This window comes from Amphibalanus amphitrite, unplaced genomic scaffold (genome assembly GCF_019059575.1).
Source record: "Amphibalanus amphitrite isolate SeventyFive unplaced genomic scaffold, NRLGWU_Aamphi_draft 000762F_arrow, whole genome shotgun sequence".
NCBI classification, from domain to species: Eukaryota; Metazoa; Arthropoda; class Thecostraca; order Balanomorpha; family Balanidae; genus Amphibalanus; species Amphibalanus amphitrite.
In genome coordinates this window covers 168,678-196,616 of record NW_024882256.1, presented here as the reverse complement: position 1 = coordinate 196,616, position 27,939 = coordinate 168,678, and the positions used below count along the sequence as shown (strand labels likewise).

The window sequence follows — 27,939 nt, the reverse complement described above, 5'->3', positions numbered from 1 at the left end:
GACCGCTATCTGTCTCTTCCTGCCGCTATCTGTCTCTGTCTGACCGCTATCTGTCTCTGTCTGACCGCTATCTGTCTCTGTCTGACCGTTGTCTGTCTCTGTCTGACCGTTGTCTGCCCCGCTCTGTCCGCCGCTGTCTGCTGCTGTCTGTCTCTTCCTGCCGCTGTCTGCCGCTCTGTCTGCCGCTGTCTGCTGCTGTCTGTCTCTTCCTGCCGCTGTCTGCCGCTCTCTCTGGCCGCTCTCTGTCCTGTCGCCCTTTTCTCTCTGCCCAGGAAAGAGGGCGATTTTAGGAATATATGCTTGCGGTCTTGCGACTGTAGATATATGTATAGTCGACTACAGAATGATGTTCCACTTTTCACAGGCAATTATTTGCCTGGAGTGGTAGGCTGTGCCGCATCACACGGGCTGAGTTCACAAATTATAGCTTTGTCCCAATGCTCAAAATCGACACGCTTAATTGCGTGATAAACGGCACAACTTAGCGCTCCGGTCAACTGATAGCTTCTGAGGAGTGGAGCATCATTCTGTAGTTGACTAACTATAGGTACACTTTCTATTTCTTTACTTCACAGCACTGGTAAATCCAGAAAGCACTTATGAAAAATGTCCCCCCCCCGTGGCTCCCGAAAGCAACGAAAATTTGCGCTTTTTCGAGAAAAAAACGAAAACTTAGCAACTTTTATTCGGAAAATTTTGTTTTTAACTGCACAGCAGAGCGTAAGCGATCGAAATCCGATGAGGTTTTGGAACTTGGGCATAGGCGGCGGAACGGGGAGGGCACCGGGGCACCGTGCCCCCCTTTGATTTTGGCATTTTAACATTAGCCCTATGGGCGTTGCATAGAAAGAATGGGACCAAAAGTCGACAGTGCCCTCCCCCCTTGCTTGAGGGTGTTCCGCCACTACTGAACTTGGAGAAACTTTGAGGGGGCTATACCTATCCCCCCGCAGCGTCCAAGACCGCCTTTTTGGATCCACCTGTGCTTCACAGTGCAAAATTATTGATAGCCGCACTTTCAAATTAATTTGTAATCCATATAGACACCTGCCAATTAAAAATTAATTGGTAATATCGAGCTTCGGACAATATCGTATTAAAGGGACCCTCCCACCTTCAAAAAAGTTTATGAATTGGCATGAAAGTGATGTCGCTCGGTTCAGAAAGAGCGAAAACGAATATCTACCAAATTTCATCGAAAAATATTCACCGGTTTTCAAGATGTTTGACTTTTACTTTTGTTTACTTTTTGGGATCTCCGCTGTTCCCAGCAACTTTATTTAAAAGTGCGGCATTTGTTGCGCGCAACGAAGCATATACCACCGCGTGCTACAAAACGTTTTAGTCAAACATGTAAAAATCGTTAGATATCTGCGCTGACGTCACACATTCAGAGGGGTATTCCTATGCATTAGCCCCTCTGAATCAAAATGCTGCCATTTTGAAATTCAATATTTCCGATTTAAGGCATTTCTCGATGTTGTGAGTGCCGAAACCGGTAATTGTGAGCCAGGGACCCCATTTTGGCTATCTCAACTCAAATCTAATGTTAAGGTGGGAGGGTCCCTTTAAGTATTATTTATATTAATGTTCAAAAGCATTTCACCCATCTTCGTAAATCTTATCTCTTGCGGAAAACTGAGAACAACTCATCGTAAAATGTAAACTAACTCATTGGAGCTGATATTGAGCGGCAACGCTGCCAACTGGACGAAAACCAACTACGCCTAACAGAGGGGCGTCACTAAACACAGAGGCGCCGCCGACAACACTGAATCGAGCGCAGGTGATGGGCGTCTCCGCCGACACAAAGAGCGCCGCCGGCCGGCGCGGCGGTACAAAGACGGCCGACATAGGCACTGGGTGAGGGCCGTCGGCCGGCCCGGAGCGCAGAAAAAGACAGAGCTGCGAGCCAGCCGACCGCAGCGGGCCCAGTCACGACTCGACGAGCAGACCCTGCCCCCTGCCCCACCCTTCCAACCCCGGCCGGCAGACCCTGCCTCCCCCGGCCCCACCCTCCCTGCCCGGCAGGCAGACCCTCCCCAGCCCCCCCCCCCCCCCCCGACCCGGCCGGCGCTGATGATCTGCCGTCCCGAGACTAGCCGACAGGCCCGAGAATCGAGAGCCTTTGGTCCATGTGTACTGAAGCCAATTCTGTTGCTGAAGGGGTCATATAGTGCACCATACATACCAGCATCTACTTACGATTGGGCCGGCTACAGAAGTCTCGAATAAACAATGAATGCTAGACATTGTTATCCTAAGAGTGCGAGTGAAAAATTATTAGCAAACCGTAGCCATCTGAGTTGCAACAAAGTCATGCGCTGGCCAAATTATCGTTTTCTTCTTTATCGATATGAAGAATGTAGATAAACTTGTCTTCTGATGGAGAAGGCTTTATTTTCTTTCTGCCAATGGATGGCAAGGTATGGCTAAGCTAAAGTGAATGAGCTTAAGTGATCCTGTAGTTTCAAATTAAAATGTGGTAGAAAATTAGCTCATTGAAACTGCGAAATAGGTCGCGGCATCGAATTCCTTTTGACGGCATCTGATGTAAACACCAATTACGAGTTCGGCTGTCCGTATTGACACGGTGACCTCGATAATGAGACGCGGCGTAGTCCGTCATCTGCGCATCTCACCGCCAGCGAAGGACAAACCTCCAGTCGAGGGCCAACATACAGTCGCGACCGCGGGCAAACCCCCAACGGACAGTGAATGGGGGCCACCCCCCCCCCCCCGTCACTAGCGGTATGAAATGTACGTACCCCAGTCAAGCGCCGGCTAACGGCACGGCGCGCTATTAATAGGTACCACATGCTTACAAATTAAAAACCGGAAGTGGTTAAAAAAAGATCAATCCTTTCAGGATTGAAAGATACCTAAATAGCTCTTATCCCTCGGTAAGTTGTTCAGGATTCCTTTGAATGTTACATCGATGTATCGTATACCTATAAAAAGGTAAAACGTGAAAGGGAAGTGACCTAAAAACTTCCTTCTTGCTTTTTACATAGGTACTTGCTTTCCTCGTTGGACTATTTCAATGAGGCGAGATTTCCATTTAAGCCCTTACGAGGCGTTTATGGAGCTGGTCGTAGGCAGTATGGCAGAGCTACGCACCGTTTCAATCCAGCCGCCCTTCCCCGCCGGATTATCGGACACCCGAGCAATGAATAGTTTCCTGTCGGCGGAGGCCCAGCGTAGCGCGGTGGTCTGCTGGCCCAGCCCAGCCCAGTCCAGCCGGCAGCGCAGCCCAGCGCAGCCCAGTCCAGTCCAGTTCAGTCCAGACCAGTCCAGCCCAGTCCATCGGTCAGCTGTCCCAAGAAGACAGCGGCATCAGCCGCCGCCGTAAACCGTTCCGTCGCACGCTGAGCCACACCACGACGCGGCGATGACGCCGCGGCGCGGACTACTGATGACGCAGCGCGCCCTTCGCCGAATGACGCCAGCATGTGACGTCAAGTGACGCTGGGCTGCAGGAAGCCCTGTTCCGCTGTCCCGCCCCTGGCTCTGAAGCGCAGTGGGTTGTTGGCCCGGCGCCGCGGCGGCTGAGCCGGCCCGACCGGCGCGGCGGTGTGGGACCGCCCGGCGCTGCCGACGCGCAGCTCCGGGCGCAGTGGGGCCGTCGGTACCGACGATCGGCCTTTGAGCGCCGCTCGGCTGGCCCGGCCCACAAACAAACCCGCGCCGGCGGGCAGCGGGGCACTGGGCCAGCGGGCCGGGAGCGGTCACAGCCGGCGGCCGACCGGCCCGCACCGGCCCGGACCGCCACGTCAGTTACCGGGAACGGGGGACACTTCGTCACCGGGCGCACTCACTGGCAACTGCAACCACATGCTGGGGGTGGGACCAGTATTCACGGCATCGGCAGGCCAGGGGGTGTCAGTTTCCACGGCAGCCCAGGGAGTGACGATCTCCACGGCAGGCTAGGGAAATATCCATCAGGATCCGCAACAGGTTAAGTTTGGCAGAGATAAATGGGCACCTAGCAGTTAATCACTGTTAAGGTTTATATATGATCATGTAGATCATTTTTCAGTCCATGAAACAATTTAATCAGGTGGACATTACCTAGATATCAGACATTCTGACAGCGATGTAAGTTGTTTCAGCTCAGATCATCACACTGATCGGTCGGGTCACCTCACCGGCCGGGTCACGGGATCGGGATCTGGCCACCTCTCCCTCTCCCAGCGGCCGAGACAGCGACAGCGGCTGGGACCGGGGACAGAAACTGGGGCTGGGGCAGCGGCTGGGACCGGGGACAGAAACTGGGACTGGGACAGCGGCTGGGAGCGGGGACAGAAACTGGGGCTGGGGCAGTGGCTCGGACCGGGGACAGAAACTGGGGCTGGGGCAGCGGCTGGGACCGGGGACAGAAACTGGGGCTGGGGCAGCGGCTGGGACCGGGGACAGAAACTGGGGCTGGGGCAGCGGCTGGGACCGCGACCGCCAGAGGTCGGGGACAGGGACGGGGAGGGGGGACGGCCCCGTTTCGGCTGAGTGAGGACTGAGGAGCGCCGCCCGCCGCCAGCCGTCTCCAGCGACAGCTCCCGTATCCGCACCGGTATCCAGCGGCGACTCCTGTATCTATGTACAGGTCTCGCGGGTTTTAAGGGTAGGTTTTGCCTTTCCGGCTATATCTTTTTCGTCTTCAGCTTTGTAGGCTTGAAGATGTGACCGATTTATTCGTATAGCTCCCTACCATGATCATGGAAAAAGGTTTAACCGTATGCCGGATAGTTTCGGAGAAATTTAAAGAAAACCTCAAAATCCGCCGTTTGGGGCATTCTGACCGCGGCTTCCCTGCAGTCGCCTATGATTACAGTGGCGCCACCCAACGGGTAGGACGCTGAAACACAGGCATGAATGAACCCAGCGCGTAGTAAACGTTGAATGGAAGCGGGACTCAGCAGAGGCTATCACTGCGGCCCGCGCGCAGGGCGTCCTTGGACAACGGCCGAGCCCTCGGGCGGTGAGGCTAGAGGTCACGAGAGCCCGGCGCTGTTTGGCGTGTAGGGAGGGGTGAGGCGCTCGCCGCCAGCCTTGTAGCTCGGCCGGTGTGGCATGTCTATGAAAGCAGGGGTTGGGAGGAGCTGGACCAGGGTGATAGGTTTAGGCATAGAATAGAATGGAAGCGTGCTGAGGCCAGTGTTACCAACAGAAAAATGGCCGGCTGCCAGTATTTTTTTTTAAAAGTCTCCCTCAAGGTCAAATAATAACCCCTAAATATATAATAATTAATGATCGGAAAAAGTAACCGCTATGGGCAAAATATTCCGGCAGCCGGCGATTTTGCCGTTGGTAAAACTGGCCTCAGATCAACTAAAAATATCTTTTGCTTATTAAAATGCATCTATCATTACGAAATAATCCACAATAATTTATTGAGAAAGATACAATGAATTGTATTTTTCCGATGTTACCGTTTTATAACAATTATTATTTGCACTTGAAAGGGCGGTCGAACGAACCCCTCCTCTCATTTTTCTCGAACAACTCGCCATAAGTGGCGGATCGCCACGTATGTCTATACAAAAAATCGTAGCTGCCATAGATCAGCATAGATGGGCCGAAAATGGGAGTTTGACAAATTTATGTCAATTGTGATTTTTTTTCACCGTAAGTTTTCCAAAAAGTCGAGCTATTGATCTGATAATTGGCATATTGATGGACCGCGTTAGCCCGCGTCCCGTAGGGCTATTGGCGGGCCCTACCACCCGTGGGGGGGGGAGGGGGGAACGTTTCGCCCCGCCCCCAAGATCTCGGAAAGTTACCGGCCGATTTTCAAAATTTAAACGGTGTTGGATAGCCGGCCAGGGCTGCAGAGTCGGAGTCGGAGTCGGAGTCGGAGTCGGAGTCGGAGTCGGTCGGAGTCTATAGTTTTGACCGGAGTCGGAGTCGGAGTCGCCAAAATCTTACTGACGTCGACTCCGGGGTCGGAGTTAATTTGGCATAGCTCAAAGTCATGCCCTACACATGTTTGCTTGGAAATATTATGCTCGTTGATGTTTCCAAACCAGACTTTGTCAAAGCTAAGGCAAGGTTTCTGTTTTGGACGATCATTTTCAGCGAAAAACCAGAAGACCGGTGGTGCTAGAAACTGCTTATGGTACTGAATGTTATTTTTTAGAGTATCTATAACTGCGCGATGTTAGGCCATGGAACGCGCGAATGATTGTCTAGGCAAGATAAAAAGACCTCCGACATGAACTTTTCTATCATGATATGGACTTATAGGGAAATGCCCGGAGTCGGAGCTGGAGTCGGAGTCGGAGTCGGAGTCGATTTTTGAAGCCGGAGTATTTTCGGAATATTTTTCTCTATCTTCAAAACTGCAAGGCCTGACCGCGCTTCCCGCGAAACCTTTTTTGTTGAAAATGGCAGAACATGACGTCAGATTTGCGGCCAACTTATCATAGCCTCTGGATAAATTTTGGCCACAATGTGTAACATTGATAACCGGAGGGGCCCTGAAAGTTTGGTGACGATATCTACAGTCGTTTAGGAGATATATACGGAAAAGGACAAGGGGACGATCCCCCTAGCCCTATTCCTGGCGGAGGGGGGGCCTCAGGAGCCCCCCCCTGAGGTTTTTTGGTTATATCTCCCAAACGCGTTGAGCTAGGAAGCTCAAATTTTCTGACTTTTCCTAAAAGGCTTCTACGCAACACGTCTGAAAATTTTGAGTTGATCTGACCTCAGGTCAGGTCACCAGAGGCGGTTTGGTGACGCTACCTCAGAAAAGTTTGCAATCACGCCAGAGCTAGAGTTTTTTACCGATCAATTTCTTCTCTTCAGGGTTTAGTTAGGGTACCAGTATGTGCAATTTGTATATCTCGGAATTTTGATATCGGTGACCTAAGGTCAGGTCAATTTCGCGACCTCCCCATTATAAGTCAATGGGGGAAAAATCAACTCCCTGTTTTTACCACTAAAACGGGTCGGAATGGCCCCATATACCATACATGACTTCATATACGATCAACCTTCACTACCTTGAGGTCTGTTTTGCTGTTGGGCAGCTGTGAGGTCATGTGACGTCATCAAAGGTCACCAAAGGTTTTTGGCCAATAACTCCGTACAGGAACAAGATACAGACGCGTGGATGGTCTCATTGTGTTCAGCTCGTCAAGACGCATCGAATGATATACATGATGACCTCGAGGTCACGTGACCTGAGGTCAACCTTTGACCTTGACCTTTCGAGGTCAACATATATATCATTCGATGCGGATTGACGAGAGGATCACGATGATGCCCTTAGTTTGTTCCTATCTTGACTAATTCGAAAGTTATTCGAGAAAAACTCTCTCCATATCTAGTGCCGCCATTTTGACTTTTTCGACCCCTGTGACGTCATCTTTGACCTGACCTGAAAATGACCTTAGTAAAAATTGTAGATCTTGGCCGTGCGTATCCGATGCCGTTTACCGCTTGTCGCTATCTTGCTTCGTTCTCGAGATCTCAGGGGGGGGCCGAATCGGCCCCCCCCCCCCGCCAGTTTCTTGTCCCGGCGGAGCCCGCCAGGAATAGGGCTAGGGGGCGCGGGCTAGGTTCTATATCATCAAGATTTTCTCGAAGTTTAGAAAACTTTCGGTTATTTTTGGAAAATAATATGATGATTGCTGAAATAATATGCTTTAATGATATACATCTTATTGTGTTGCACATTGTTATCTATGTTCAAAACTGTAGGCGTGGCAGCTATTCCCGCAAAAGTTTTTTTGTCGAAAATTGCAGACCCATGACGTTATTCTGATGTCATTTTTGGCCAACCTATCATACTCTCTGGAAAAAGACGGCCCCGCATGGTGTAAAATTGATGCCCAGAGGGTCCCTGAAAGTTTGGTGACGACTGACGATATCTCTAATACTTAGGGAGACATGGATTGAAAAAGGGAGAAAGGTCGTTTCGGACCCCTCTCCCCCTAAAAGTCGAAGGCTAAGGCATATTTATCTCCTATCATATGGTTTGATGCTTCTTTAAGCGACTCATATGGATTTGGTTTTAAAAATAACAAAGATAACAACAAATAACATTGGTGTAACCAGAACCCAAATGCCTATCTTTTAAAAATGATGTCAAAAATCCATAAAACATTTTCTGCGGTAAGCTTTGTGTCTGGTAGTTTTGGAACTAGAGTGCGGCAGAAAATAAAACTGTAGTGTGACACGATATCCGGCCTCATCAGGTCACGGATAATTAGCAGAAACGTCCCCAAGAAATAACAGCGCTAAACAGTCGTCTGCCGGCCCCATTGGTAACCGGCTAATACTATTCACGACCTTGGATCGGCACGCTGCCGGCTCACTCAGCCCGCTGGCTACGGGCGACCTTGACCGCTCAACACCGATTGGCCAACGGACGGGGTCGTGCGCCGGTCAGCACGTGGAGAGGACGGGGCACAGCACCGCACATTGTATGCGACCTCTGACCTTTCCCTGTCTCCTGACCGCATGACGGGTCGCCGGCCCAGGCGGTAGAAACCGGTTCTAGCCTCTACACACGCTGCCACCCTAACCCTCCCCTCCCCCACGCTACTACGTGATGTAGTACACGCTCGTGCGTAATTGGGCGGAGCAAAGGGTCGCCGATACAGGGGCGGAACTAGTTGCCCTCCCGCCCGCCGAGCGACCTACCGCTAAAACCCGCGAGACCTGTACTTACACCGGTATCCAGCAGTTCTCAGCGGACCGGTATCTGTCGGCGCGTCTCGAGTGACTGCCGGGTCCGCCGGTCGTCAGACTGTACCGGCCCCGTCCGCCGGGGGAGGGGTCGCCGTCAGTGAGGCTATATACCGACCCCGTCCGCCGGGGGAGGGGTCGCCGTCAGTGAGGCTATACCGACCCCGTCCGCCGGGGGGGGGGCGGTCGCCGCGCTGATCCCGACCCGGTCCCGCTGCGGGCTGTGGCGGCCAGCTCGATCACCGTACCGGTAGGAGCCGGTGGGCGGACCAGGTGGCCGCCCCGCCCCGTCCGTCTCGGCCTGCTGTGCCGCTATGGAGCCGCGTGCCAGCAGACCCGCCCCGCCGCGCCCCGTGTCTGGCTGCGACAGACTCAGTGCTCACCTCCGATCACGCCGTACACGAGCATCAGCCAGGCCACGCTGGGCACCGTGGTGGAGAGCAGGAAAGCCACGCCGGCCAGCAGGCCGCCGGCGATCGTCACCGGCCGGCAGCCGTACACGTTGGTCAGCCCGCTGACGATCGGACCTGCGGGCGGGTCAGCGGGTCAGACAGGGGGCCGGGCGGGTCAGCGGGGTCTGATAGGGGACCTGCGGGGGGCGGTCAGCGGGGTCAAACAGGGGGCCCGGGGCGGTCTGCGGGGGCAGACAGGGTGCCCGGGCGGCGGCCAGCGGGTCAGAGGACCTAGGGGCGGGTCAGTGGAGGTTTATTTGGCCTTGATGCATGAATTCCTCTATAATATTACCTACAGAAAATATCAAGTTAGTTGGGATCCAATAAATGGCGGCAAAACGGTTTTAATGCAGAACCTCGACTGCAGAGTGAGTCACATTTACACTGTGCATGTTCTGCACGTCGGTGCCGGTGTAATATACAGGCTGATAGGGACGTCCCAATATTGACTGGGCGGCGGCTGTCGGCTGGGCAGGCTACCGCTGCAGCCCCCCCCCCCCCTCAATGACAGAAGCTCGGCGGAGACGGCGGGTCTGCTCGGCGGAGTCGGCCGGTCTGGGCTAGCCCGCCCTCTGCCGGTTCCGGGCCGCCCGCTCCGCGCTGTGTGCCAGCCGACACAACCTCACGGGACAGAAGCCCACCGCCTCCCACACAGGGAGGCCGAGCCGGCGGCGGCACGTGATCTCAGCAATCCCCTTCAGAAGTTTGGCCGGCCACGTGACGGCATTTCGTAACGGAACAGGCTCCCGGAATTCGGTGTTGAGCGAGGAAGTTACAGCGTGAAGTCCGGCCCTGCTGCCCTGATTTGCAGGCGATGAACTAGCAATGATGCATGGAGACATGTATGCACAGCAGCTTTAACGTTGCGTCCAGTGTTTATCTCAAATGTCATAACTCGCTCTAGGCCCGCAGTACGCACTACACAGGCTCATATCGGCCTACAAGTTAGGTGCTTGGAATTTTAGTCTTTCGAGCTTTCCAAGCAGCAGAAGATATGACGTGAATATTTTAGGTACTACACTGCTTTCAATACTAAAAACGCGCAATGAAAAGGCGTGTCGAAGTGAAGCAGCTCCTAACAGAATTGCTCAGGCAAACTCAGAAGGGGTTAGAAAACAAAGATGTCACAAAGGATTGCAAGCAACGAAGTCTACCGGCCGGTTCCTGAACTTATTCACACGTAGGTAGGCATGTCATCTTCACGTCCTTGTAAAGATGCCACGACTGCGGCCTATTCTAACATGGTTACGTCATCTCTTTTGTAATGCTAGGCTCAATATTTTTAATCATCTATCTTCGTAGGTTTAGTGCTTTGGCGAAAGCATCGTTCTTCATTTATTTTCATAGATATATGCTCAATAGGTTTAGATATTATATGTTACCTACTACCCAGTAAACATGCCGACGTTGGCCCGACGTCGGCCGACGTCGGGGTGACGTCGGCAACTCGGCATCGGCATGCCGACGTCGGCCCGACGTCGGTCCAACCTCGGCACGACGTCGGCTGGATGTCGGATATGCCCGCATGTTCCGACGTCCAGCCGAGGTCCAGCCGACGTCGGGCCGACGTCGGACCGAGATCAATTGCTGAGGTCCAGCCGACGTCGGGCCGACGTCGGGGCGACGTCGGACCGACATCGGCCGCTGTTTTGACCGTTAAAATAATATAAAATACATGTTTCATGTTTCACAAAGAGCTTCTGTATTCAAAATATCCTCAGGAACTCAAATCTTCCTCCACGCCGCAACCCCCTGATCCGGACTGGACGGGAAACTTTATCCCATTTGGGATTGCCCGTAAGCCGAGCTCGCCCGTAGCCGGGTGCGGTGAGTGCTTGGGGGCTGCTCGGCCTATCCTTTGGTCAGGCTCAGCCCCGGCAACTCACCAGGGCCGGGCCGCGTATTCGCCAATAGTATTACACGAATCGGCCCGACCAATAGCGTGCCTCTTGAGTGACGTCAGCGTGGCGTCATACGTTCGGTCCTCGCCCTTGGTGGAGTCTATTGAAGCTAAGTTTTAACTTAATGACATTCAAACTCCAATGCACGTGTTGCCGCCGTGGCGCGGTGGTTAGAGTATCGGAATGGTGATATGGAGGTAGGTGGTTCAAATCCACTCGGCGACATCAATCTTCGTGTTATCTGTCATTGTGCGTTTTTTGGATACATTTGCAACGGCGTGCACCTAAGAAATCAGAGGTAAGCATTCTTCAAATGAATATGTTGCATACCTAAAAGAAATATTTGCAGTCCAACCGATTGGTTCGGTTTCGGTATTTTCCAATGGTTTTTGTTTGAATTTGGTTTGGTATCGGTGTTCTGATTTTCTGTGATTGACAATTGACATCACTAATGCATAGTGCATACTATGCGAACGTAGCCAATGGAAAGACAAATGGTGCTGGGCGATGACCATTGATCAATATTTCTAACTGCCAAGGTGATAGCACCGAGCACGCAGCTCCTGCTGGATATGACAGGGGTGGCGCTGACCTTTTGAAAGTAGGTGGCACTTGGCAAGGTAAAGTACCTAAAAGTAGCGAAAACTAAGCTAAAAATCGCACGCTGGTTAGCATGCAATTAGATAGTTTTCATGTAAGAATCACCATGCACAAAAAAGTTGGGCATAGCTGTTAGCGTAATCAGGGGACGAGATTATCAGTTTCCAGCCGTCAAAGGCGTCATCTATAGGAGCTATGCCTTAACTATAACTTTAACATTTCTGCCACCAGGGGATCGACAGTATCGACAGTACCGTAACACAATTGGTATTTCAGGTACAGACTGCAACTGCAGTTCTTTTGCAACTTATTCCTTAATCAGATGAATACTTGTCATAGATTTATTGGGCGTACGATATTGGCGTGCGAACTTAGGGCCTAGGGGCCAAAAATGCGTGTCTAAAACCGACTTCCTAGAAAAGAACCGCTAAAGAAGGAATCGATCCATCGTCCTTTCGCTCACCACACCGAGACTCTAACCACTCGGCTACGACGACACACTGTTAGCTGTATTGCCATATACAATAAAAAAAGTCTCAACTCAAATCTGGCCTCAATGCATGATTGTCACGTCGGATGGCTATGACGTCGCACTAGAGATGTCGCTAGTTGGTGGGCCGATTCGTGTAATACTATTGGCGAATACGCGGCCGGGCCCAGTTCATATAGAAAGGCCAGTCGGCAAGTGTCACTTTGCCAAAGTGCCACTTATGACTTATCAAAGGGACACTTTGGGAAACGTTGGTGCAGGTGTGTAAGAGTGGCTATATGAATCCATTGTGGGGTCGCCCTTTCCAATAAGTGTCACGTAACAGCAATGGCACCCAGGGCCTCCTCTAAGGATTTTTCACTGGGTGGGCAGAATTTTCGCCACTTCCCTGCCCAAGGGCGAATCCAGCCACTGTTTTGGGGTTCAACCAATTTCAAAACCTGTTACCGGGGGGGGGGGCGGGGTGAGGCGAAATAAGCAGCGCCGTTATTGGAAATAAGATGATAGTTTGCAAAGTTAACGTTTGTCGTATGTTTTATGGTTAGCGATGCTCGAGCGATTCGTTCCAGAGTTACATGTACAGCCCTCCGCAAACTGCGTGGTAGGTATTCTTATTCGGTATTCTTGCTATTTTGACAATATACCAGTTTTTGTGACTTGTGACCTGGCCTCGGGTCACTGGAACCTAAAACTCCAAGGCCAAGTGACAAACAGATGCTCCAAGTCGTGTCTTAAATTTGGTAGCGCTACGTGCTATAGAACTCACGCTATCAACGAAAAACTCTGGTGTTAGCGAGCAAATAGGCATTTTGGATACCTTCGCAAAGACGGCCGGCGCTCGGAGCGCGGCGGTCGGTCCGCCGCGCCACGCCGCTCACATATGTGTCATCTGGCCCCTGTCCTGGTTCTCATGCCCACGTGTTGTGCGTACCACGAGGGCTGAGACGGGACGGGGGCCTGACAGTCTTCGACGGGACTCCACCGGTGCGCGACGGCCCGGTGCACGACGTGGCCGACGTGGCCTTACGTACGACGCGGCCGACGTGGCCCTACGAGAACGATTCAGTGAACCGCATTTGTGACCGCCGTATTTTGTGCATTTTAATCGTTTCCGTTTCATTCAAGAATAGACTTTTACTTATATGAACAATAACTTTATGGTCCTCCGGGTGACGAAAGAGAACGAGTGAACGATCACGAGCACGCACGAACATTTCCGTATTGAACGGGTGAACTGTACGATTCTCACGAACATTCTGGTCCTCCGGGCCGGATATCAGTGAACTAGTGTGATGGATTTACAGTGACGACGCGGTGTTGTGAGCTGTGAGTACAATGTCTGACAAACGGTCACGACACGACAGTGATGCAAAATCGCATCAAGGTCGCCGGAGCTCATATCACACGAGGAGTGAGGCGAGCTTCAGTACGGCGTCCTCTGGCCTCAGTGAAGCCCGCCGCCGAGCTGCGCTAAGCAAGCTCCAGGCGGAACAGGTCCAGCGCGCCGCCGCCGCCAAGGCTGAGCTGGCCCGGCGTCAGGCGGAGGCGCAGGCGGAGCAAGCCCGACAACAGGCAGAGCAGTCCCGGCGGCAGGCGGAGCAGGCGGAGGCGCAGGCAGCGCTGCAAGCTCAGGCGGCGATGGATGAAGCTGAATACCGTCAGCTGGAGCTGGAGCTGCTGGAGCAGGAGGAGCGGGGTTCGCAGCACCCTCGTTCTTCCGCTGCACCATCCGTCGCCAGACTACCGGTGGTTGCAACTGAGCCACCGGCACCGGTGGACGTGTCTCGACAGACGGACGAGTCAGTCACGCGCACCCGACAGTGGCTGGCTCAATCTCAGCTGCATGTGCCGCCAGTGGATACGGCTCCTGTCGGCACCCTGCCTCCACCTGCGGTGCGGCTGCAGCACCCGTCCCGTGACGACACCAGAGCGGTCCCACATCTGCCGCGCATCACGCTGGAGAAGTTCGGCGGCTCTGCCATCGAGTGGCCGCGGTGGATAGCCCTCTTCAAGGCGCTAGTGCACGACCGCGCCGACCTCACCGACGTAGAACGGCTGACCTACCTGCAGACTCACCTGACGGGACCGGCGAGAGAGTCTGTGCGCGGCATGCTCTGCGACGCCAGTCTCTACAGCACCGCCCTGGGTGAGCTGGAACGAGAGTTTGGTGACCCGTCCCGTGTGATACACGCCACGATGAAGAGACTGCTCACAGCGCGGCCAGTGAAAGACGGTGACCTGTCAGCGCTCACAGAGCTGTCTCGTGAGCTCCACACCGCGGTGAGCGTCCTACAGTGTCTGCACTACGAGCACGACCTCGCTGCCGCCACGAACGTCACCACTGTGACTGGGAAGCTACCAGCCTCCCTCGCCTGGAGGTGGGGCGAGCACATGGTGGAAAATGGCATCACTCGTCCGACGCTCGTCGATCTCGACGAATGGCTTCGCCGTCATGTGTCAGCTGGTCGGTTGGCCTTGAACGTGACCACCAAGCAGCTGCCGAAGGTCGAGGCTAATGACGCTGAGTGCCGCCCAAGACGCGTGTTTACCACCGCGTCGGCGCGGACCACGCCGGCGGCTGTAAAGCGGGAGAGGACAGCTGTCATAAAGTCATCAGCGGACGGACACAGCGACTGGTGTACCATGTGTCAGCAAACACACGAGCTCCAGCACTGTGACGAATTTCTCGCGCTGACTGTGAGTGAGAAGGCAGAGTTCGTCGGCAGAAACGGACTGTGCTTTAACTGCCTGGGTCGCGATCACATCAGCGCCACGTGTCCCAGTGATGCACGATGTGACGCGGAGCACTGCGGCAGGCGTCATCACACGCTGTTACACAATGGAGGACGAGTGTTTCCGCTGCGCGACTCCGATGATAGTACGCCGTCATCTGCCAAACATGTCGGCACCGCATCGGCCGAGCCTCGCAGTGATATTCTCCTGCAGGTGGTGCCCATCACCGTAAATGGGCCGGCAGGTAGCCGCACCACGAACGCGCTCCTGGATCTCGGGAGTCAGATCACACTGATCACCGACGACCTGTGTGACCGACTCGGCATCTCGGGGCCCACCGACAAATTGGTACTGAGTACGCTGAGTGGGACCCAAACGACGACGTCACGACGCGTATCCTTCGCCGTCGAGGCTGTGGGCGGCGACGGCAGGGCACACCGTATACGAAACGCCCAAACGACGCCGACGTTAAATGTGTCAGACAAGGCCATGGACTGCACAGTAGCAAAGGAGAAATGGCCGCACCTTGCCGACCTGGATCTCCCCAGCGCCACCCACGGCCCAGTGGAGGTGCTCCTGGGAACCGACGTCATCGAACTTATTGTGCCGCGGGAAGTGATCGAGGGACCGACGGGAACGCCGTGCGCCGTAAGGACGCTGTTGGGATGGACGGTGACCGGGCGGGCGTCGGAACGCTCGGTGCTCGATGGTGAACACGTTGTCAATCACGTTCGTGTCGGTGATAAAACGAGTGCAGTCGCTGACCTTCACGCCCAGGAATCATCAGAGACGACCCAGTGGTGTCACGCAGCCGAGCCGCGGGGCCCGGCCGATATCTTCAGCAGAGGCGGCCCGGGGACGGACCTCGCCCCCGGCGGACCGTGGATACGAGGCCCAGCTGCGCGGTCCGGCCCGGCCGCCCTCTCCGACGACGAGACGAGGGTGACAGCGTGCGTCACCGAGCGAGCGGAGCCGGTCGTAAACAGCAGTGACTTCTCGTCCTGCCTCATGGACTCCGGCGGCCTGCTCAGAGTCGGTGGCCGTCGCTGGAAGCGGAAGAACACGCAGCCGCAGGATCGCTCCTGGCGACGCCGGCGGCGAGAGTGTCTCCCCGCGCACGCCGACCGCACACTGCATGCCGATCATGGACACGACCGAGGTCAGGGTTGGCGAACTAGTGCGACTGACCGACGTAAACGTACCACGTGGACAATGGGACATTGGTCGGTGAGATGAGCGGAGTGTGTGACCCTGGTGTGGGCGGTCTTATTCCCGCCGTTGACGTGACGACTGATACCGGCCAATACAGGCGGCCTGTCTCTCGTCTCTGCCGTCTTGAGTGCGACGGCGACGGACAGTAAATGGACTCGGAGAGATAATGTGCGCGCACGTGGGACGGCTAAAGTGAGTCGTCTACGACCGCACTGTGCCGCCGGCGAGCAGTGTGGAGATCGGAGCGTTTATTAGTGTTTCCTGCGCCCACCATTCGCGGTGCTAACGTGTGTGTGTGTGCGTGAGAGAGTGAGCCGCTCATTCTGTCCGCTGCGAATGGTCATTTGTGTTGAGTGTTCACTGTTCAGCCATTAGCTATCAGCTGTGAGCCGTGTGACAGTTCTTGGACGCGCTAGTAGTTTACGACCTTAGAGTGTAACATAGCAGTGTTAGATTAGTTTATGATACGCATCGTGTTAGCGCTGTTGTACGTCCGCGTTTGTTCGCTTCGCCGCTTCGGTAACGTAATGTGTGTTGTGTTGTACATTGTGATGGATGTTTGTTGTGTGTCGGCCATGTGACGGCAATGTCACTGCCGCCAATGCCTCTCGGCCCAGCGTGTGTAGTTTACGACATGCGTCAGTGTGTGTCGGCACCCGGCTGCCGAGACCGCGCCGTCACCAGTTTTATGACTGGGTGATTGTTGGCGGGGATAATGCCTGCCTCAGTCAGACATTGTGTAGTGCGTAATGTGCATCGTATGTGAGTGTATGTATATCGCGCATGTTGAACGGATCGTTACGAGTGTGTGCGTGCGTACGGGACGCTTGAACGATTGCTCGCTAGTTGTTGGATTTTCCGCGGATGATCGCGAAAAACCGGGCCGGCTATGTTAGCGAGCAAATAGGCATTTTGGATACCTTCGCAAAGACGGCCGGCGCTCGGAGCGCGGCGGTCGGTCCGCCGCGCCACGCCGCTCACATATGTGTCATCTGGCCCCTGTCCTGGTTCTCATGCCCACGTGTTGTGCGTACCACGAGGGCTGAGACGGGACGGGGGCCTGACAGTCTTCGACGGGACTCCACCGGTGCGCGACGGCCCGGTGCACGACGTGGCCGACGTGGCCTTACGTACGACGCGGCCGACGTGGCCCTACGAGAACGATTCAGTGAACCGCATTTGTGACCGCCGTATTTTGTGCATTTTAATCGTTTCCGTTTCATTCAAGAATAGACTTTTACTTATATGAACAATAACTTTATGGTCCTCCGGGTGACGAAAGAGAACGAGTGAACGATCACGAGCACGCACGAACATTTCCGTATTGAACGGGTGAACTGTACGATTCTCACGAACATCTGGCATTCGGTTGCCGCTAAACTAGTCCAATTTTCCCCTGACCTTGTACGGGGTTTGTGACCTGGTGACCTAACCTGAAAAGACTAGAGATGTGAAATTTTCAGGACAAGTGCCAAAAGGTTGCCCCAGAGGGTAGGTATGCCAAATTTGAGCGCCGCCGTCTTTACGTTATTTGTGAAAAACCTTAGGGGGGTGCATCAACCCCCTCACCGGGCGAGGACTAACTAACATAATACATTGTAGTAAAGGCTACCCGAACCGGTAATGATTCTTGCTTATTTGTTTAGCTCAGCCGTATTTAGTGATTTAGCTGGCTTTGTCCATGAATAACAATATCGGCAGGGGCGTAGCCAAGGGGGAGGGGCCACGGGGGCAATGGCCCCCTCCCTTGAGGGCAAAACGCGCCATGGGGGAGCCCCTCAGGTCCCGGGATATTTTTTTTCAAACACTGGATAAAACGTCTTTTACTCGAAAAAGAATTGATATCGAAATTTCATTTCTGTGGCCCTCTGATGACCCAATGGGCCCCTGCACTCATCCGATGACCCCCGGTTTCCTGGGGCCCCTGGTCGCCTAGAGGGCCCCGGTCGCTTGGGGGCTAGTCGCATGGGGGCCCCTGGTCGCCTGGGGGCCTGGTCGCATGGCCCCTGCCCCCTGGTCGCCTGGAAGAACGCTTGTCACCTGCAGTGGAATAGCCAAGGAGGGGGCCAAAGGGACCATGCCCCCCCTGGAAGCCAGGGGTCCTTATTCTATAGGAGCCCCTGGCTGACACAGTGGGCCCTTGGCGACGCAAAGGCCCCTGCGGCAGATCTTTTGACACAGCTGAGTAGTTATACTTTGGCCAAGAGAGCCCCAATTTTAGAGCCTTGGGGCCCTATTGAAACCAGGGGGTCAGTTGGATGGGATGGGTCCAACTTGGGTCCAACGGTGTGTAAACAGAATCAATGCGTTCCGACTGTTGGTCTGACCCTATATCGGTTTGAGGGAGCTCGGATCGGATCCACTGTCGATCTGAGGGGTCCCTATCGGTTTGAGGAAGCCCTCAAATGCCCTGAACGGGTCCTTAGTTTGTCTGAGAGAGCCCTCCGTCGGCATTACTGGGCCTCTGCAAGTGCAAAGAGGGCTTTTGACGGTCTTAGTGGCCCTTAGGCGGCTTATATGACTCTCAGACGGCTTACGAGGCTCTCATGCGCTGTAGGGGCCTGTGACGGTCTGAAGAACCCTCATCCGACCTACGGGCCCTCAGACCGCCCTCAAAACTGACTGGCGACTCTATGAAGCTATTCGTGGGCCTATCTAACAGGGCCCATGGACTGCTTACCCCCTCAGTTCTAATATTTTTTTGTTAATAAATATTTTTTCTATTTATTTGGGCCCCCTCCAAAAAATATTGGATCCAACCAGATGGCTTTTTGGATTTTGAGGGGGTTATTTTGGGCCCCTGTGCGTTTGGCCCCCTCCTTGAGGAAATTTTGACTACGCCCTTGAATATCGGGCAACCAGAAAACTTTTTTTGACCTTCAAACAGCATCCAGTTTGCTTAAGACCAGAAAGGTAGTACCGGTCGTCCGGCCGGACCAGAATTTTTGCATTTGCTTCTGGGTGGGCAAATCGACGCCACTGGGTGGGCAATTGTGGTGACTGGGTGGGCATTTGCCCACCCAGTGGGTATGTTAGAGGAGGCCCTGATGGCACCAGGGACTCTATATGAACTGGACCCAGGGTGCTCGCCAAGAAGACCAATGTCTCCATCCTATGATCCCTTCCGGCTCTGAAATGGTCTTGTCAGACCGAAAGGGCATAACCCAACAAAGCAAACCGAATTCGTCAGCTGGCTGCGTGGTGTAGTGGCTAGCGCACTAACCTCGCGTTCGAATGGCACTGGGTTCGAATCCCATCGCCGGATGTTGCTTTTGGCGTGTTGTCCCAGTAAACATGCCGACGTCGGCGACTGGGGGGCTCGAATCCTGCCGCCGGTTGATATTTTTGGCGCGTTGTCCCAATAAACATGCCGACGTCGGCCCCGTCGGTCCAACGACAAACGATCTCGTCAACCTCGGCAAACGATCTCGGCCCGACGTCGGCTCGACGTCGGCTGGACTTCGGCTAGACGTCGGAACATGCGGGCATATCCGACGTCCAGCCGATGTCGGGCCGAGGTTGAACCGACGTTGGGCCGATGTCGGGCCGAGCCTCGGCCCGACGTCGGGCCGACGTCGTCATGTTTACTGGGTAGGCATGTGAAAGACAAATTGCTTCAGACCCAATCGCTAACTACTAAAGCATTTCGATTTTAAATGCGTTTTATGTACACACCGGGTTAATTTCATGTCCGAAGTTGAGCAAATGGGAACTAAAAATGTGTTGCCGGTTAAAAAGTAATTAGAGCTGGGAGGAAAAGCTTGCGGCTGTCTTGAATCATCGCGAAATTGGAGTGTTTCAATAAACTATACGGGTCCGAAGGCGTACTGCTGTCGGTACAGTATTCCCTCAGCAGCAGCCCTGCCCGCCGTGGGTGTACTATGGGTGTGCTGTGGGTGTACTGTGGGGGTACTGTGGGGGTACTGTGGGTGTACTGTGGGTGTACTGTGGGTGTACCGCGGGGTACGTGTGCTGTGGGTGTAAGTGCTGTATGTAAGTAGGTAGAGCAGAACTCTGAGAATTAGCTGCGGCTGCGGTTACCCTGTCCGCTGCGGTCGCTGTGGGTGCAGCGCACCTCTGAGAAGCAGCACTGCCCCCATCAGACTTGAATCATCGCGAAATTGGACTAGTGAACTGGAGTGTAATCGCCACGCCGATTGTGGATTGCTCTTGATCGTCAATACATACATACATACATACATACATCAGTCACCGTTGTCGCCCCGCTGCGGCCACTGCTGTGACCTCACACCGGCTGTATTATTCAGCGGCTGATTGAGCCATTAGCCACGGCCGCCAGCTCCGGAGGGGTCGCTGTCAGTTCTGTCGGAATTGATGGTGTTTGACGCGGCCGGTGAGACCGTCTGTGTCCTGGCTTATCTCAGACAGACTGCTCACCGAACGGGTACCCTGTGAATTCGAGCGCGCGAGACATGCTTTGAGGCACAAAGCAGGGGTGACTACCTGAATGGCAGTGGGTATTGTGGGGGTACTGTGGGAATAATGTGAGCGTGCTGTGGGCGTACTGTGGGTGTACTGTGGGGAACTGTGGGGTACTATGGACGTAAGGCGTTTCTCACCTGCGCTGAGGTAGACGCCGTTCAGCAAACTGCCCACCCAGGCCACCTTGCCGACGCCTTCGCCGAAGTACTCGACAAACTCGGGCATGAAGATGCCGAAGCTGTAGGCGATGCCGTCGACGATCATGTTGCAGATGAAGGATGCGGCCACGACGACCCAGCCGTAGCCGCCGTCGGGCGGCGTGGGCACCTCAGTGAACTCGAGGTCGCCGACATCCACGTCGGCAATACTGTCCGCTGCCGGGCATAAGCAGACGGTGAGACAAAGTGAGGCAGTGAGACGGCGTGACAGTGAGTCACAGCGAGGCAGTGAGACAGTGTGACAGTGAGACTGACAGTGAGACACAGTGAGGCAGTGAGGCAGTGTGACAGTGTGACGGACAGTGAGACACAGTGAGGAAGTGAGACAGTGTGACAGATAGACAGTGAGAGAGTGACCTGCAGGGCAACTGAAACTGCCGTACACAGAAACAGTGAGTTACAGGAAACTGGGCGGGCAGACAGATGGACAACAGGCCAATTGACCAAGATAATGTGCTGCCTCGGCTGAGAAAGGCTGACATTGTGTACACAATTTCATACATGTTTACACATGAATGCTTGAACACAGCGCCAAAATGTTATTCACTTGTTGAGATCATCTGAAATATGCGGGAGGGAAACTTACGGGAACAGAAGCTGCACGCATGACCTGTCCGGCACCCTGACTCCCGGGTCTCATTTGACCTGACCCGCACTCCCGGGTCTCGTGTGGCCTGACCTGCACCCTCGGGTCTCTCATGTCTGACGTGGCCGAAACCGCCGGGGTCTCGCCACACCCAGCGGTCAATACCGGTCAATGCGGGGTCGAATCGACCCGGAGGCGGCACCGCGGTACCTCATAACCCGGTGGCACACACCCCTCCGGCGGCGGCGACGCCCCCGCCAGCGCCGCCGCACCTAGCGCGGGTCCAGGGTCCGGTCCGGTTCGGGGAAACGGTCGGCGACGGTCTGCCCCGACCGACGCAGCGGCAACGGGGTGACATGGACAACAGGGGTGATTGGGGCGGCAGGCGCGACCGGCCAGAGATCATAGGCTACAGGTCAGGGCCGGGTGACCGTGACAGCAGGAGAGACCGGGACAGCTGGGGTGACCGGTCACAGGTCAGCGGTCACCAGGTCAGCGGTCACCAGGTCAGCGGTCACCAGGTCAGCGGTGTCAGGTCAGCGGTCACCAGGTCAGCGGTGTCAGGTCAGCGGTGTCAGGTCAGCGGTGACCGTGTGGAAGTCGACCGCCGCTGCGCCGCTCTGCCGTCGGCGCCGCTGAAGGCCGGGGTCGGTCGGTGGCCGCCACAGCACCGGTTGCGTCTGATCAATAGACCAGCTGGCTCGGGCCTGATACGAGTAGGCACACGGAGGGCCGCCCTCCGACGGTACAGAGCCGGCAACTGGGCGCCGGCTCACGCACAGAGGGACCGGGACAACCAGCAGCCATACCAGTGCGGCCGAAACTAGCACATGCTAAACGAAAAATATGGAAATTTTCCCCAACTTATCGTTGCAAAATAATTGTCAAAAAAGGGTCCGACGTCATAGCATTTCAACTTCTTTCAGTATACCTACATTCCTACATATATGTAGCAATTACTGCAATGGTCTTCAACAGCCGTTAGGGGGAAAACGCTGAGGCAATGCATGAGCCGTCTCGTTAAGTGCTGCGTCATTGATACATAGGTGCATTGCAATAATGTTATAAAAAAACATTTCATGGTAAGAGGTACCTAAATTGTGTAGCATTGCGTCTTGCCAATATCAATTCCTATGCTACTTAATTTGCTATGCAATGCCATCCAGCTCTAATGGATTTCAGTTGGCATTCGAACAATTTCACCATTATGAAAAAAATAGATAATCTCAGTGAATTATCTTCCCTTTCAATTTTCTTATCGTTGCCACCGTATCGTATCGTATCGTATCGTTGGGCCATGAATCTGGGCTCACCAGGCCGCCCATCCTGAGTGAGCCGGGCGCGGCGCGGCGGGCGTTGTTTGCTCTCGCACCGCTCACCGCGTCTGGACACCGTCTCCGCTCTCGGTTTACACTGAAACCACTGTGCCATTCATCTCTGTGGCCAAAACATCCGCTAAAGAGGACTCTGGCGGACACCTCCAGGGGAGCGGCCCGACCCCGACCCCGACCCCGACCCCGGGCCGGGCCGGTGGACCGCTCACCAGTGATAACCGGCTCCGGCCGACCGACCGACCGCGCCCTGTACAGTGCACAGTCAGACGGCCCTCCCACGGCGGGACCCGCACAAGAATAGCCCGCCAGCGCCACCAGAGGCGGCCGCTTCCCTATAGCGCGTCTCCCGCTCCCGGTCTAACTGGCAGCTCTACCACTAGCTGCCCCGCTGAGCAAGTGATCTTAGTGCGGCGGATGTCCGAACCGGCTGGGGTGCGGCCCGGCGGGCCATTGCAACTGGTCTGCACGTCCGGCTGGGGTGCGGGCCATTGCGACTGGTCTGCGTCCGGCTGGGGTGCGGCCCGGCGGGCCATTGCGACTGGTCTGGGTTCGGCTGGGGTGCGGGCCATTGCAGCTTGTCTGCGTCCGGCTCCAATACTGGCGCGCGTCCGTCAGACTGCCCGTCCCACTCCTCTCCAGCTCCTCCTCCTTTCTTCCTCTCCAGGAAGAAAGTACCACGTCCGTCTTTAAACATATGTAAAGTTCATAACTAATGGTCACGCTAGCAGCCATCTTACCTCTGCAGCGGGCGGTTGGCGCCATCTTACCTCTGCTGCGGGCATTTGTATTACCCCTGCGGCGGGTGTTTGGCGCCATCTTACCTCTGCGGCGGGCATTTGTCTTACCCCTGCGGCGGGTGTTTGGCGCCATCTTACCCCTGCGGCGGGTGTTTGACGCCATCTTACCTCTGCGGCGGGCGTTTGGCGCCATGGGTGATGACGGTGAGGACGGATTGGAGTTTTCATCTTGTCGGATGCCGATTACGATGCCCTTTTCGCCCTGCAACAGTCGAAAGGCAGAATGGTTAACACGCTGAACAAACGAGACCATGGGGCTTAAACATCAGCCAGAAAGCCTTACTTGCATCCGTTTATAGACGCTCGGCTCACATAAACACAGTAAAGAGTTAAACATTTGCGCATTTCAGGTGCGAGCATAGGTATGTACGTCGAATTCCACGATTTGAATGCACCCTTAATCAACGCGTAATCGAATTGCTATAGGTATCTGCCTAAATCGAATCGAACTTCTGCTATCACTTTAACTGATCTTACTTTTTCGTCTGTATACTCGTTGACCCTTGTCCTGCTTTTACTCCCAATGGTTGAAAAAGTCAGAGTTTTAATGGATAGATTATGAAAGTAAAAACTAAAAGATAAGTATGGAACCATTCCACCCATATAGCGCTCGGCGCTAGACATCACTGCAACTGTTCCGCCGATCACTCCCGCGCCTCCGGCCAATAGGAGATCAGAGATGGTCAGTGGAATTTCAGGGCATCAGTCAGTTTGAGCTCTAATTGCCGGTGGGGATCAGCGGCGATTAGTTTCCGCCACTGCGGATCAGCGGCGCTCAGTGTGCCGGAGCTATCAGTTCGGAGTAGATATAGCGCGTAAGTGGGTTGATGTGCGCCCGGCTGCCATGGCAGCTCTGTGAAGGAGCCGGGCTATCGGTGCCGGTCGGTGGACACGGTCCCCTCGATACCGACCTGCAATCGCCGCCGATAGGGCCCGCGAGGTCAGTGGGCCGCCCGGCCCGCAGAGCACGCGGCGGCCACCGAGCGCCGACGATCCGGCACGAACCGGTTCACAGGAAGCCCGCCCATTGAACGTCCCTCCGAGCCCCGGCCGCCGCGGCCTGCCTGCCGAGGAGGCGCGCCGCGGCCAGCACTCCGGGCCACAGTCGCAGTCCCGCCGGCGGAGGACGCCCAACTCGGCTACAGGCAACCACACTGTGTGCCGGAATGCAGACGCTTCAGCTCATGTGTCACCATCGGCGAGGTTTGGTAGCTGTTCGAAATAAAAACGCACTTGCCACTTATCCTCCCAGGACAGCTAATGTTTCCGCGGCGCGGTAGATCATAGTGCACTTCGATTACAACTTCGTCGTCCGGTGCTGTGGTGAGGGCGCCCCCGGTGGCCGGGGCGTCCGGCTAGCCCCCGTCGCAATTTACACCAATTTAACACCAATTAAAGCAATTTATATCGCATTTTACACCAAACTTTGTAAAAAAGAAAGAAAGAAAATATCCCAGTGCTTCACCGCAATGAAGTGAGAACCGAGCAGCATGATTGGGTGTGCCGTCTTATCACAAGCGAATGCCATCTCTCATACGGACAAACTGTCTGGTTTCGTTTTACAGGGTCAGGCTAGGCCATTTCGGTCTGACAAGACCTTTTCAGAGCCACATGCTAGGAGATGTGAGACGTTGGTCTGTGTGGCCTCCCTGTCGCTCCGCCGAGGCTGAGCCTTCACGCGGACAGCTCAACCATCCCCGCCAACGGCCAACCACCGCACGACGGGCCTGCTCCTGAGGAGCTACTCAGTACTCACATCGGATGAAGATGGCCGTCCAGTCCAAATCAGGAGGTTTGAGGTGTGGAGGAGAAGGATTTGATTGTCCTGAGGGTGGAAAATGACGGAATGGTGCGTACTGCGTTCCATATGGAGCGTTGGTATCCCTGATATTCAGTCAGCTGGTACGGCGAATCGCATGCAACTGTTATGAGGAGTGGCCGCGGTCAACAGGTAGTGCGAGCCGTTGTCACACCACCTGCGGGTATGCTGATCAATAACGGCATTTGAAAAATCAAACATTGTTACAGGCATAATTATACCGTGTCTGCCTGGCTGCCAGGAACGGTTAAAGAAAACCAACTGCTTACACCTCAAACCTGGCAGCAGCACAACAGCCTTACATTGCCGGTCGCATTCAGAAGACAGCTTGAAAGTCCCGGGAAACATGGGCCATCCCTACCCTGCCGCACAGGGCCCTCCCTCCCTGTGCCGTCCAACCATGAGCGGAGGGCGCAGGTCCTACCTATCGTCTTAGCTCCAGACTCAGGACTCGGGACCATTCCAGTAACACCAGAACATTCCATATTGTTCCAGATCATCCCAGTTACCCAAGGGCAGGCCATCCCAGGTCATCCTATAGGCCATTTCAGGCCATCCCAAACCATCCCAGTCCATCCTAGTAACCCCAGGCCGTTCTAAGCCACCCCAGACCATCCTATCCCAGCAATCTCAGACCACCGAGGCCGTCTTTTACATCGAGTGCCTGGGTGACTCGAACACAGACTCTGACCACCGGGTGCCCCAGACTGAGCTACGAGAGGTGACGGTGACGTTACATAAGGAGGGCAGCGTGACGGTTCGGTTACGTACGGAGGGACGCGTGACGGTTCGGTTACGTACGGAGGGCCGCGTGACGGTGACGTTACGTACGGAGGGCAGCGTGACGGTGACGTTACGTACGGAGGGCAGCGTGACGGTTCGGTTACGTACGGAGGGCCGCGTGACGGTGACGTTACGTACGGAGGGCCGCGTGACGGTGACGTTACGTACGGAGGGCAGCGTGACGGTGACGTTCTGCAGGGTGCGGTGCTCGGCCAGGAACGGCTCCAGCTCCACCGGCTGGTCGTCCACCTCGTGCTCGGAGATGGTGCGCAGTCGGCCGGCGCGCGGCGTGCCGCCCCCTCCCTGCGACGAGCTCTCGGAGGTGGTGCGCGCCCGACGCGCGCCGCCCGGCACGGCCACCGGCGACGACGACGGCTGCATGGGGGCGGCGGCGGCGGCGACAGGAGCACGGCGTGCCTCCCGCTCGGACCCCGGCGGCGGCTCCACTGCCTCCGCCGCCCGCGCCGCGACGCCGATAGCCGCTGCCGTTGCACGCGATAAGGCGGACACCTCGAGTGGATGGACGGTCCACTGCTAGAGAGGCGGCACCGACCCACCGACGGGCGACGGCCGCGCAACGGTCCGGTGCCGGGGGCTCGCCGGGCGCACCGGGACAAAGATCAGGGACGAGCGGCGGCGCCGGGGTGGTCCGGACGGGTCACCGGTCAGTCCGTCCGTACCGTTAGACCAGCGGGGGCGCCTCCTCCTACAGACACGCCGTGGGGCCGCAGCAAACACCGACGGCAGATTGTCATGGCTACCAAACAGCGGTGGCAGGCTCCCTGTGCTGTCACAAACTATCACGAGCCGTTTAAGCGTCCCGGTTCACACCCGGGACAGGCGCCGGCGATAACAGCCTGTCTCGGCTCGGGCCGTCAGATGTGACGACGGCGCTGACAGGGACCAGGCCACCGGACCAGGACCACACCGTTCACTTTGAGGTCCTCCGCGGAGGCGGCCCGGCCCGGCCGCCGACAGACGGCCCAATCGTCCGCTGTTCCACTCCGCCACAAACCTTCACCCACTGTTCCACATGTAACGGAAGTTAGCAGGGATTCAGCAGGGGTTCAGCAGGGATTCAGCAGGGATCGACGGCCCCTACGATTTCGCTGAATTTTGGTGGAGAGGTGCAGAATGGTGTCCTCTATCGAAAATCCTAGCGCCAAAATGCGGGGAATCCATCAGGGGGGCCACAAATCCCAAAAAACAGTATGCCCTCAGGGCACAATCGACGAACTTTGAAAACCCTACTTCTAGCCGTCAAAACAGCTAAAAATGCACGTCATTCGAAAGAGGACAAAATTTTACGTACAACGGTACCAAATTTAGGGGGCTAGCGCCCCCCTGAACCGAACAAAACAGCTTCAAATATATGGGCCCGGGAGTATGCCCTCGGGGCATAAATAAAAGTTTTCAACAATTTAAGGCCTATAACATCGACAAAATCCAGCAATATGCACATCATTAGAAAGAGCGTAATTTCCCAAACAAAAAACCCAAGTAACATTTTTCGATGGGGCCCACCTGGGGCCCACGGGACCCAATTGAAATTTGGGGCCCAATGGGGCGGCCCCTACGATTTTCTTCAAAATTTGCACAGACACTCTCCTGGGCCCCCTCTTCAATCTGGCTGAAGAAACCTACCGGGGAATCCAAAGGAAGGGGCCCAAAGAGGGCCCCAAAGAGGCCCTTTCTAAGTATTGCCCCTAATTTCGCGACCAACCCCGGCAATATGCACATCATTGGATAGAGCGTAATTTCCCAAACAAAAAACCCAAGTAACATTTTTCGATGGGGCCCACCTGGGGCCCACGGGACCCAATTGAAATTTGGGGCCCAATGGGGCGGCCCCTACGATTTTCTTCAAAATTTGCACAGACACT

The 27,939-nt window shown here is 55.1% G+C and overlaps 1 protein-coding gene across 5 annotated transcripts in view; it reads right to left on the bottom strand.

The window, feature by feature from the left end:
- The window catches only part of LOC122365772, a 75,078-nt gene that overhangs the window by 25,191 nt on the left and 21,948 nt on the right, over nucleotides 1–27,939 (bottom strand). For 2 of the 5 annotated variants that reach the window (XM_043337294.1, XM_043337296.1), the window contains exons 1-4: nucleotides 26,225–26,489; nucleotides 23,563–23,656; nucleotides 20,657–20,893; nucleotides 9,072–9,215 (exon numbers count right to left, since the gene is read on the bottom strand). In XM_043337294.1, coding sequence (XP_043193229.1) covers nucleotides 9,072–9,215; nucleotides 20,657–20,893; nucleotides 23,563–23,656; nucleotides 26,225–26,437 — 688 coding nt within the window. In that variant the 5' untranslated portion in view covers nucleotides 26,438–26,489. Of the gene's footprint in view, nucleotides 1–9,071; nucleotides 9,216–20,656; nucleotides 20,894–23,562; nucleotides 23,657–26,104; nucleotides 26,124–26,224; nucleotides 26,490–27,939 lie in introns of those variants that run through there. The other 3 variants (XM_043337295.1, XM_043337299.1, XM_043337298.1) reach the window with 3 other exon arrangements.